Raw genomic sequence first — 12,955 nt, 5'->3', positions numbered from 1 at the left:
CGTGTGTTTTGATCTAAACGGAAATCCTCAGGGTCAAGGTCACTACCTCACCAAAAGTAGCAACTTAAAATCACTACGCCATATAAAAATTTAGTTATAAATCTGCAATTTTGTTTTTTAAAACGAAAGCTGAAAGTTAGGTATAGAATATGTTTCTTACAGAATATGTTACGATGGTAGCTGGTCTTGTATGAATTTCTGAGCTATAAAATGAGCTGTGGTCTATTTTTTACCGTAGCGTGTTATTTGTGTGCGGGGAAGGACACACATTAACAATTTGCATGTGTAGAATGGAATTTTCCACTCCAGCAGTTAGAAGTTGATCGTGCTTCCATTTGCGGTCTCTCTGTTACGCGGGTGATCTGTTCGGATGTTATCACTGAAAAGGTGAGTTTTGACAGTTTTATTTTGTTTTAGTCTTGCAGTATAAGGCAATAGAATGTTTCTTTTTCATCTTACTTTCATATTTCGTAGTGTTTGCGTATTTTTGGCCAATATTTTGCAACCATGGTCAATTTAGATCAAACTTTTGATAGAATCTACGGCCAGTCATTTTACCCCACCCCCGCCTCGTGCTCCGTCCGGTGCGGTAGTGATGTCCCGTTGCTCGCGCGCCACAGCAGAGACCCGCGCGACCTTCAGCCGGTACAGTCGCTGTTCTTTTACCACCGCCGTTATTCTCATCTTTCCGGTGTGTTCTTGATTTTTCCATTATGTCCTATTTCGCCATATCAAATACCCAAAATGTATCATATTATTCATATTTAAGTGAATAATCAATTCAGTCATCATAACTTGGCATTTTTAACCGAAGCAATCAAAAAGAGGAAATTTATTCAATATTTTCACTCATCTGTGAAGGAGGGGCTTTAATTCTTCATGATGTAGTTATTTTATATGGAAATCAATTTTACAAAAGCATTTGAAATGTAATCAAAAAAATTTTCCACAGTGGAGGCCAGATAAAGCAAGATGCTAATGCCGCTTTTCCACTACAAACGCGGCTGAGCCGTGCCGTGCTGAGTCGAGCTGAGTGGGGCTGTTGGAGTTGCATTTCGACTACAACCGCGCTGAACCGTGCTGGCTGGAAGTGGGTGGACACATTGGGTGGAGTTAGCGAAAGTGGGTGGACGTCACGTGATGTCGTTAAGCAGCGCAAACAGTGACATCAGTGACAGTGGCGGAACAAGTCAGAGCCGGGCTGGGGGCGGGGCAAATGACCGGGCCCTTTATTAAAGCTTATCATAACATTTTAGGCTACAAAATGTCCGCAACTGCGGTGTTTACCAATTTCAACACTACCGGGTGCAACTATGTTATTTAGTACATCAAGTCCTTCAAACGAACATGTAACTCAGAAACAAAAAACATTAGGATACTGTACATGGCTCATAATAAAACATCAATAGCCTATACTGCGCACATTATTTGAAGGGCATACGAATTAGCGCTCAGAGGTTGCAACGGTGACAGGAAGAGTCAGAAATAAAAGGAGGGTGGTGCAAACCTCACTGAATGCACTGTGTTTACCAATTTCAACACTACGGGGTGCAACTATGTTATTTTGTACATTAAGTCCTTCAAGCGAACATGTAACTCAGAAACAAAAAAACATTAGGTGACATACTGTACATGGCTCATAATAAAACATCAATAGCCTACTGCGCGCATTATTTGAAGGGCATACGACGAGCCTTGCGCTCCGCGAACTCGTCCACGATGCTCTGTATGTCACTGATTCAGTGAGCTTTTAAGCGGTAGTCTCACGACCCGAATAGTAAACAATAAACATGGAGGACATGGAGTCGTTAGTGTTGCTGGTCTTGGTGCTGTGGCTTGTTGTCACCGACAACGCGGACAGATACTGGCAAGAGCGTATAGATGAGGCGAGGCGCATAAGGCTTCAGAAATTCTCGTAATTCGTAATTATTATTCTTCCGGGTTTGCGGTGTTCACAGATCCCAGCGCGCTCGCGGGGCGTGTGTGGGCATGTGAGGACACTCCTCCTCACCAATCAGTGCACAGGGGAGTGTCTGCTCACGCCCCCAACCTCACTCGGCACGGCTTGGCTCGCTTCAGCCCCACTCCAAAACGGTGCGAGTTTTAGGGGCTAAGCAGGGCTGAAACGAGCTGAGTCGTGCTGGTTTTTGGTAGTCGAAACGCGAGCCGTGTCGGGCTGAAGTGAGCTGAAGCGAGCTGAAGTGAGCTGAAAAAGGGTAGTGGAAAAGGGCCATAAGATGCTATCTTTATTCTTATTAAACATGACAAAAGAAACATTGAGTGTTCGGTAAATGCAAAAAAAAAAAAAATAAAATTAGAACATTTATTTTTTGACCATAATGTTCCAAATGAGAGACCAGTTTCTGAGACGGACATACACACACACACATATATATATATATATATGAGTGATTCCACGCTTATGGGTACTGAAATGGGGACATGAACTTATTTTTAAAAATTCACCTAAAACCATTTCTTTTTTTACCATCAGGTCACAAAACATGTAATCTTTAATGAATGATATGTTAAAAGATAACTTTAATTTTCTGAGATGTAATAAAAACATATTTATATGCCAAAGTCAAGCCTATGAGTTCCAAAATGATGTCTGTTACATTACTTCTGTTACGATTGTCCATCTCGCGTCTGGTACAAATTAATTACAATCTAGCTATATACCATGTTAATCTTATTGAAAGAATGTGTATGTTTATTCTACTACACATGTTTATTAATTATATTTGCTAAAACATCACCTTCCTATGTTTCAAAAAGTAATTCTACATTGTTAAAATTGAGAATATATATGTCCACAACACTTCTGTTACGTTCTGACTTTGGCATATAAATATGTTTTTATTACATCTCAGAAAATTAAAGTTATCTTTTAACATATCATTCATTAAAGATTACATGTTTTGTGACCTGATGGTAAAAAAAGAAATGGTTTTAGGTGAATTTTTAAAAATAAGTTCATGTCCCCATTTCAGTACCCATAAGCGTGGAATCACTCATATATATATATATATATATATATATATATATATATATATATATATATATATATATAAAATGTAAAAGAGACTAGGATGTGTTCTGTTCTGATTGTGTGTATCGTGAGCTTTGTATGTATTTTTAAAGCACCTGTTTTCAATGGTCATTGAAAGTCTCTGCCACTTCTCAAGATCTGACTGAGTGATACTTGTCTGGACCAATGATTGGCGAAAATCCCTTTGTGGGAGGGACCCAATTTGCGTTCGCCTCCTGGCAAGATCATCCTTCTGTATGTTTGGGATGACTGACTTCCCTGTGTCCTCCTCATCATCACTCTTGTCCTCCTCACCCTTCTTTTTCCTGTGGGCGCTTAGGAAGGGGTTGTCCTTGCGAGTTACAATCGACACGTCAGTGGAGGTGGTGTCAGATTCACTGTGGTGGAGTTTGGCAATGACACACATGAAAAAGTTCCATTGCACAATTCACGCATAGATGTAACAAAGGAAACACCACCACCAACACAAATTTTTGACACATACAGTATAAACAGAAAAGAAGAAGACAGTGGAAATGAATGGGTGCATGAATGCCTCAGACAGACCCTCTAACCATTTTCAAGTAGGAAAGGTGCAGTTACTGGACAGGTTTCTTTTCCAAATATAGTAGACACTATAGGCATGTTTCCACCAAGGTCATGAAACCTTCTAAGCATATAATGAGCTCTGAAACCATCCTGGATGAGAACTGATCAAGTTCCTGTTCTATATTTCCACTGTTATGCACAGACCATGATAATTATGTAAAATAAAACAAGGCAAGCAATCAATGTGACGTTGTTCATTGTTTTTGCTTTAATTGTATGTTAGTTGCATTACTTTTTTAAATGCCAGGTAGGTCGGAAGGATGGAAATTTTATGATGCTTGTCTTTGATCAATTAGTTCCAGGTCCATAGAAAATTACCTACTATGGAGAAGGAAAAAGTGAAAAAGTTGCTACAGTCCAGGAACTAATATTAGTCCTGATTCCTCTGGTGGAAAAATGCAGTAGAAAAGTTGCAGAGAACTGAAAAGGTTCCTGTTGTCTAACATCTAAATTTAAGGCTATATCAAAAAATAATCAAAACACTGACATGCATCATGTCTAGGTATTTTGCTATAGTATTTCTGCTGCATTGATTTGCCCCTGCTCCCCCTTCACGCCTTCTCTCACACCACACACCTCTTCTTCTCCTGCTCCATTTTCTCCAACATCTCCAACATAGCATGCTGGGAGGAAAGCCGGATTCCCTCCCAACGCTCGCGGTCCTTCCTGCTGCACGAGCTTGGCAGGAACTGATGCGCGACACTGCGTTTTGGTTGATTCATGCGCGCCCTCCGGGAAGCAAGGTCGTCCTTTTGGATATCTGGGACCTTTCTATCTCCTTCCTTGTCCTCATCATCCTCTTTGTCCCTCTCATGGGTGTGTTCAGCCCGCAGGAAGTCGTTATCACATTGAGGGATGATGTCAGGAGACGGAGATTTACCCTGATCGAGCTCTACAGTGGTCACCTTAGGACTGAATGAAGGTTTTTGTCAACAACACAAGCAGGAATGCAGGGTGATGGAAAGTTAGTGTCTTATACATTGTACCTAGATGATGCAACACACCTTTATTTATTTTCGACAAAGGTTACACTTCAACCCAAAATCAAAGCAGCAATGCTCTCTAGTGCCAAAATCATGAGAAAACTGGATGACAAAATACTTTACAAAACCGCATTTGCAAAAAGCACCATGCAAAAGTTAATGCAGAAGTGTGGGTCAGCATCAGTTACATTCCAAAACCAAGGATCCAGATGTTTCAGATAATTAAACACAACTCAAGAAGCTCAATCGCATGTCCACACAATGTTGACACACACTACAAGCTACAGTAAAATCCAGGGAATCTCTGCATGTATTTAATTAGTAGGGTACAACACGCAAACCCTCATGCCATTAGTCCAGCCAGTCAGTGACTGTCATTACAATATCCTTCTAACCTGCTGTATCGCACATGTGCAGGCAACACTTTAATACCCGCCTTCTCTAACTTTTTCATCTTCTTTAGTTCTGCCTCATCCAGCTGAGGCTCTGCCTCTCCCACAACTGCCCAGGTCACAGTTTTCTGGGAACTGAGGACAAGAGGCGTCTCGCTCGAAATGCCAACACACTCCTCTCTGCAGAGGAATGTGGCGCGCGCACACACACACACACACACACACACACACACACACACACACACACATTCAGTAAATGAGAAAGCTATGAGGGTGAAACGGTGTTTTCTGGTAGGTGTGTATATGTGTATGTGTGTTTTTAACTGTGTGTTCTGATGACTGGCATACCAGTGTAAAGGATTTTTCAATTCGCTTCACCCATAAAGTAGCTGCGACACCAAGTCTTAAGCCTTAAAGGTTCTGACTGCAAAGCTGAATTCTGGGCAGAATGTTCTATTTCTATAGCTGTTGAAGTTTTGAGATGTTGCGCTGCTGCACACACACACACACACACACACACACACACACACACACACACTGTATCCTACAGTCAAGCCAGAAAGTCTGCACACCCCTTTCACCTTCTCCACATTTTATTACATTACAGATTTATTCTACAAAAGATTGAGTTCATTTTTTGTCACAAAATTCTACACAAAATAGCCCATAATGACAAAGTGAAAGCAGGTTTTTAGACGTTTGTGCTAATTTATTAAAAATCAAAATGTAAAATATCATATGTACACAAGTGTACACACCCTTTGATATGAAACCCAAAAGTGAGCTGAGGTGCATTTTGTTTCCACTGATACTGCTTGAGATGTTTCTACAACTTAATTGGAGTCCACCTGTAGTAAATACAACTGATTGGACATGATTGGGGATTGCCAACACCTGCCTATATAAGGTCCCACAGTTGACAGTGCATGTCAGAGCAAACTCCAAGCCATGGGGTCAAAGGAATTATCTGCAGACCTCAGAAACAGGATTGTGTCAAGGCATAGATCTGGAGAAGGGTACAGAAAAATTGCTGCAGCTTTACAGGTCCCAAAGAGCACAGTGGACACCATCATTTGTAAATAGAAGAAGTTTTGAACCACCGAGAATCTTTCTAGACCTGGCTGCCCGGCCAAACTGAGCGATCGAGGAAGACAGGCCTTGGCCAGGGAGGTGAGCAGGAACCCGAGGGTCACTCTGACAGAGCTCCAGCGTATCCTTGTGGAGATGGGAGAATGTTTCAGAAGATCAACCATCCAGGCAGCACTTCACAAATCAGGCCTTTATGGTACAGTGGCCAGATGGAAGCCACTTCTTAGTAAAAGGCACATGACAGCCCGCTTGGAGTTTGCCAAAAGGCACCTACAGGACTCTCAAACCATGAGAAACAAGATTCTCTGGTCTGATGAAACCAAAATTGAACTTTTTGGCCTGAATAGCAAGTGTCACATATGGAGGAAACCAGGCACCGCTCATCACCTGACTAATGCCATCTCTGCATGGTGGTGGCAGCATCATGATGTGGGGATGTTTTTCAGCAGCGGGAACGGGGCGACTAGTCCTGATAGAGGGAAAGATGAATGCAGCTAAGTACACTGAGATCCTTGAAGAAAACCTGCTCCAGAGCACTCTGGACCTCAGACTGGGGTGAAGGTTTACCTTCCAACATGACAACGACTCGAAGCACACAGCCAAGAGAACAAAGGAGTGGCTTCGGAGAAAGTCTGTGAATGACCTTGAGTGGCCCAGCCAGAGCCCAGACCTGAATCCAATTGAACATCTATGGAAGGAGCTGAAAATGGCTGTGTACCTATGCTCCCCATCCAACCTGACAGAGCTTACAAGGATATGCCAAGAGGAATGGGCAAAAATGTCCAGAAACAAGTGTGCCAAGCTCGTAGCTTCTTTCCCAAGAAAGAAAGCACAACTTTATTCATCACACACCTGTAAAATTTCCTCTCTGCATTTAACCCATCTGAAGCAGTAAACACACACATACACACATACACACATGTGAGCAATGAGCACACACACATACCCAGAGCAGTTGGCAGCCATGCTAACAGTGCCCAGGGAGCAGTTGGGAGTTAGGTGCTTCACTCAAGAGCACCTCAGCCCAAGGTTGTCCCATATTAACCTAACCACATGTCTTTGGACTGTGGGGGAAACTGGAGCACCTGGAGGAAACCCACACAGACACTGGGAGAACATGCAAACTCCACACAGAAAGGCCCTCGCCGGCCGCTGGGTTCGAACCCAGAACCTTCTTGCTGTGAGTCGACCATGCTAACCACTACACCACCGTGCTGCCCACTCCTTGAAGCTGTAATTGCTGCCAAAGGTGCATCAACCAAGTATTAGGCTAAGGGTGTGTACAGATACGTAACCCCTAAATAACCTATTTTTGTCAGTAAAATAAAATTGCATATTTTCTTAAAACCTGTTTTCACTTTGCAATTATTGGCAATTGTGTGTAGATGTTTGAGGTAAAAAATGAACTCAATCTATTGTAGAATAAGTCTGTAACGTAATAAAACGTGGAGAATTTGAAAGGGGTGTGCAGACTTTCTGGCTTGACTGTATGTGTCACTATTGTGCTGAGATAAAAAGCATTTTACGATTCTGAAAATTGCCAAAGCAAATGAGCAGCAATATCATGTGACCATCGTGGGGCATGTCTAACCAAAACAAGTCCGCATGTGTAAACATGGCGGATTCCGCTCTCCTGTCAGACAAAAGCCAGTGGAAAAGGAAAGCCTGCCTAGTGAGTGCAACTGCAAGATCGAGCAAGGTTAGATGATGTTATTTTTCTGGACAGATAACTAAATCATTCTAGCTAGCGCTTAGCTATCTTAGCCTCAGAATGCATGGGCTCGACTCCACGGTCGCGAGTATGGAGTTATACACAATGTTTTGATCTTCCAGAGAATGAAATGAGAACACAAAAGCAGTAAGAGAGAAAAAAATATATTCGTCTTTTGTTTCACGGATCTATTTGCGAATGTTGACCACAAGTTGCATCCCTGCAACTCAAAACTCTCAGAGGTTGATGCAGAGTCACAGTATTTTCCGCATGCTGCCATCTTGGTGTGATGCAGTTCCATAGTTATGCTAATTAGTTCAAGCTCTTTGCATTTGGCTGTTTCCATAGGGCCATAGTGTTTACCTCAAGAGGGAGGAAAACGGTCCCAACACAGAGAAAAGCGACCCTCAGGACATCAAAATGATCATATCTTTTCCACATCGTATTGTTCTTGGGGGACAAAGGAAAATGCCATGCACAATAAAAAAAATTGAAAATTTGGATGACTTTGCAGTCAGCACCTTTGGGAGACGTTTCATTTTTCCTGCAAAAAAGAAATCAATGTTTATCAGAGTTACCTAATGGGGGACGTGGAGTTGCTGCCACTCCTTTGTTCTTCTTCAAGTTCGCTCCTCCTCTTCTTCAGCTGAGCAGGCACATAGGTGCTTTGATTACTCTTGTTGGGGAGGTACTGGTTAAAAGGCAGCACAGCACGGGGCTCTTTATAGGAGACACGGCGGGCGGACATGTCATCCTTTCGCACATCTGGCAGCTTCCTGTGATCTCCCTCCAAATCTGAGAGAGAGAGAGAGAGAGAGAGAAAGACAGTGATGAATTCATCTAATTTCTGTTCAAACATGATAAAAGTACTGTTTGTTAATATGGTCACACTTCACACACTCACACACATTTATGAATTTGTATGTTCAAAAATGCAGCCAGTAGGAGACATAACAGAAAGAAAGAAACACACCAGACGAAACAAAAACACAAAAACAATTTGAGACTGGTACAGCCTCATCTCCATTCAGACTGCCTGAGGCATCTGTTATGACCATGTGTGTGTGTGTGTGTGTGTGTGCGCGCGTGCGCGCGCATGTTTTATATCTTGGTGGGCACCAAATGGCCCCAATAGAATAGGAATATCTGACAGTTCGGAGATGTGTGGAGACATTTAGCTAGTCCCCATGAGGAAAACTGCTGCACATATATAAAAAAAAAAGCCAAAAAGCTTCCTTTTTAGTTATTGTGGTGAAAGTGGAAGGTCCTTAAAGTGCATATTCTGGACCAACTTTGGCTTTTTTTTATATGAAAGTATGTCCCTTTACAGGCGGCACGGTGGTGTACTGGTTAGCGCTGTCGCCTCACAGCAAGAAGGTCCTGGGTTCGAGCCCCGTGGCCGGCGAGGACCTTTCTGTGTGGAGTTTGCATGTTCTCCCAGTGTCGCGTGGGTTTCCTCCGGGTGCTCCGGTTTCCCCCACAGTCCAAAGACATGCAGGTTAGGTTAACTGGTGACTCTAAATTGACCGTAGGTGTGAATGGTTGTCTGTGTCTATGTGTCAGCCCTGTGATGACCTGGCAACTTGTCCAGGGTGTACCCCGCCTTTTGCCCGTAGTCAGCTGGGATAGGCTCCAGCTTGCCTGCGACCCTGTAGAACAGGATAAAGCGGCTAGAGATAATGAGATGTCCCTTTACACACTCATCCAGAAGGGTAATTTTGCACAAGGCCATCTGTCTACAGCAGAAAAAAATAAAATAACAAAACACGTCTGGAAAAATCCCAGGGGAGTCTGGAGCCAGAATCGTGACGTTATCTGCGGAAGCGCTAGCAGGCTGCGAGAGCTTTGCACGGTTTCAGTGCACAGCCTGTGTAGACCAAGCGCTCCCATTTCTCTCTCATTGTCCGGTCTTTTGGAAAACGATGAGTACTAATCCCATCAAGATTGGTGTTGCTACACCCTCCTACGATACATCTGTTAACCATTTTAATAATTACGCGATAACGTTGAAGAAATTTGCAGAAAACCACCAGGTCGTTTTCTCATAAACAAACCAGCGCTGACGTAGGATTCAGAGGGAGGCGTCCCACAGATGACGTCACGAAAATCAATGTTTCCCAGGAAATCCAAATGCCAAGTTTTTTCAGAGGCGGACCAATTCGCCTCAAATGGCTTGATTTCAACTGAATTTTTCTGGTATTACGCAAGGTAAAAAAATTGCAGAGAATGCAGAATGTTACAGATATTTGACCAAAGTTTAATATAAAATAGGAGAATTACATTGATCTTGCTCCTGAATTTACCCGTGATATGCCCTTTAATGCAGAGCGTATACACATGTGAATCTTCTCACACATCTTCTGTGACAAATCGTCACTCACACAGCTGGGTGTGTAATGTCTGGCGATAACGCTGACAGCTGCACTCTCATGCTCTCACTGTGCGTGTGTTGCATGTTAACATGTTCACAATACTTAACGGGTGTCAGAATACATGATAGTGAGTCAGTGTGTGTGTGTGTGTGTGTGTGCATTTATAGTTTTTAAAATAGCTACCTAAAATATTGATTTTCTGATCAATTATTATAAAATAAACAAAGTATACAAGCTAAAATCTAAGCAAATTTTAAAAAGGCACTTGTTGCTTTTTGAAAATGCAAATATTACACTGTGCACATCCTACAAGATCATGAAGTCATATGCAAAGAAAGCCACTTGGGATTCGGCCCCACAGCGTGCTGTGTTTCCTTTGTAAATAATAAGCCAAGGAAAATACCAATGATAAGATAACTTTGGATTATTATCGAGTAATAAATAAAAAAAGAAAGCAAAAGAAAGCAGCGATTTCTAAATTGGCTTTGACTTGTATTTCATTGCAGACAGTAGGAACCCAAGACAGTTCATGTTTTTTCTGTTCAACTTCATTTGTTAATATACATCCATTCCTGTGTTTCAGGCCTGGAACACAATCCAAAAAAAGTTGTGATGGGGCAATTTAGGGCTAGTAATGAGATAAAACAATTAAATAATGATGTGATTTGAAAAAGCTGATGTCAACAGATGACTGTAATCCTGATTTGGTTCAGAATCACTATTCAGGAAAGGCCTAGTGTTGAGGAGCAAAGATGGGCTAAAGATCTCCAGTTTGTCAACAATACATGAGAAAATTATTGAAATGTTTAAAAACAAATGTTCCTCAAAGAAAGATAGGAAGGACTTTGGATATTTCACCCTCTATGGTGCATCTCATCATTAAACAATTCAAGGAATCTGGAGGAATTTCGGTGTGTAAAGGGCAAGGGCTCAAGCCTAATCTGAACACCCATGATCTCTGATCCCTCAGATGGCACTGCATCAAGAACTGTTATTCATCTATCACTGATAGAACCACATGGGCTTAGGATTACTTTGGCAAACCTTTGCCAAGCACTATAATACAGAGTTACAGGTACAAATACCAGTTAAAACTTTACTGTGCAAAAATGAAGCCTTATGTTAACTGTGTCCAAAAGCGCTGTCGACTTCTCTGGGCTTGGAGGCATCTGGGATGGACCGTCACACAGTGGAAATGTGTATTGTGGTCAGATGAATCAGTATTCCATATCTTTTTTGGAAGGAATGGACGCAGTTTAGTCCAGACTATAGATGAAAAGGACCTATCCAGACTGTTACCAATAACAAGTCCCAAAGCCAGGATGTATCACGGTATGGAGTCAGTGCCCTTGGCAAAGGTAAGTTACACTTCTGTGATGGAGCATTAATGCAGAAAAGTAAACTGAGATTTTGGAGCATCAAATGCTGCCTTCAAGGCGACATCTTTTCCAGAGAGTTTTCAACAAGACAACGCAAAACCACATTCTGCACACATTATAAAGGCATGGCTGTGGGTGTGCTCCTCTGTCCCCAGTAGAGAATGTGTGGTGAATTTTGAAACAAAAAATATGACAACGCCGACCCCATAATGTTGCACAACTCAAGACCTGTTTGCAGGAAAAATGGGACAAAATTATACCTGAAATATTTTGTCACTTGGTGTCTTCAGTCCCTAAACATCTTTTAAGTGTTGTGAGAAGGAATGGCAACATTATAAAGTGGTAAATGCTTTACTGTCCCAACCTTTTTTTGAAATGTGTTGCAAGAATCAAAATTGAAATAATTTTGAAAAACAATAAAAATCATGGGTGGCACGGTGGTGTAGTGGTTAGCGCTGTCGCCTCACAGCAAGAAGGTCCTGGGTTCGAGCCCCGGGGCCGGTGAGAGCCTTTCTGTGTGGAGTTTGCATGTTCTCCCCGTGTCCGCGTGGGTTTCCTCCGGGTGCTCCGGTTTCCCCCAAAGGCATGCAGGTTAGGTTAACTGGTGACTCTAAATTGACTGTAGGTGTGAGTGTGAATGGTTGTCTATGTGTCAGCCCTGTGATGACCTGGCGACTTGTCCAGGGTGTACCCCGCCTTTCACCCGTAGTCAGCTGGGATAGGCTCCAGCTTGCCTGCGACCCTGTAGAAGGATAAAGCGGCTTGAGATAATGAGATGAGATGAATAAAAATCATGAGGTAAAACATCAAATAATGTGTTGTTGTATTATTTTGAGTGTAATACAGGTCAAAGATGATTTACAAATCAGAATTTTCAGGTTTAATTTCAACTTCAATATACCATCCTAACTTTTTTTGATTTGGGATTGTAAAAAGTAATCCAAAAAAATGCAAAATTAATATAAACTTTTATTATAATATTGCCTACTTGTGACTGTTTTTTTAAGATAAAGATGCAGTTTTCATTCTTTTGTGATCCTGGCAATAAAAGCACATAATGTACTGTAGTCATATTAGGAATTGAATATCCAGGTAACTGTTTGAGGCACTATTATTTGAATACTGAAAACACTGGCTGGTTATCTGTTGTACATAATGTCCCCAAGTGTCTTGACTCAGCGTTTGCTTTATTACAGTGCATCTGAAAATCATTGTCAAAATGGGTCAGAACACAAGTGGGCAGTTATCCATGATTAAATGTCGATACACAAGCGTCAACAACCAAGAAACAGGAAATCAAGCTTCGGAACCAAATGACACAGAAGCATATGATGAGACTTCGTAATGAAACGAAGAAACAGTTGGGTATAAATAGATGAACCAATCAAA

At 41.9% G+C, this 12,955-nt stretch overlaps 1 protein-coding gene across 10 annotated transcripts in view; it reads right to left on the bottom strand.

The window, feature by feature from the left end:
• Nucleotides 1–12,955, bottom strand: part of limch1a (LIM and calponin homology domains 1a) — a 169,631-nt gene that overhangs the window by 76,013 nt on the left and 80,663 nt on the right. For 8 of the 10 annotated variants that reach the window (XM_060916533.1, XM_060916536.1, XM_060916539.1 and 5 more), the window contains 4 exons: nucleotides 8,394–8,610; nucleotides 5,019–5,195; nucleotides 4,217–4,552; nucleotides 3,148–3,429 (listed from right to left, as the gene is read on the bottom strand). In XM_060916533.1, the coding sequence (XP_060772516.1) occupies nucleotides 3,148–3,429; nucleotides 4,217–4,552; nucleotides 5,019–5,195; nucleotides 8,394–8,610 (1,012 nt within the window). The remainder of the gene's footprint in view (nucleotides 1–3,147; nucleotides 3,430–4,216; nucleotides 4,553–5,018; nucleotides 5,196–8,393; nucleotides 8,611–12,955) is intronic. The other 2 variants (XM_060916537.1, XM_060916540.1) reach the window with 2 other exon arrangements.

Source organism: Neoarius graeffei, chromosome 3 (genome assembly GCF_027579695.1).
Source record: "Neoarius graeffei isolate fNeoGra1 chromosome 3, fNeoGra1.pri, whole genome shotgun sequence".
NCBI classification, from domain to species: Eukaryota; Metazoa; Chordata; class Actinopteri; order Siluriformes; family Ariidae; genus Neoarius; species Neoarius graeffei.
This window is presented reverse-complemented; position numbering and strand designations above follow the sequence as displayed.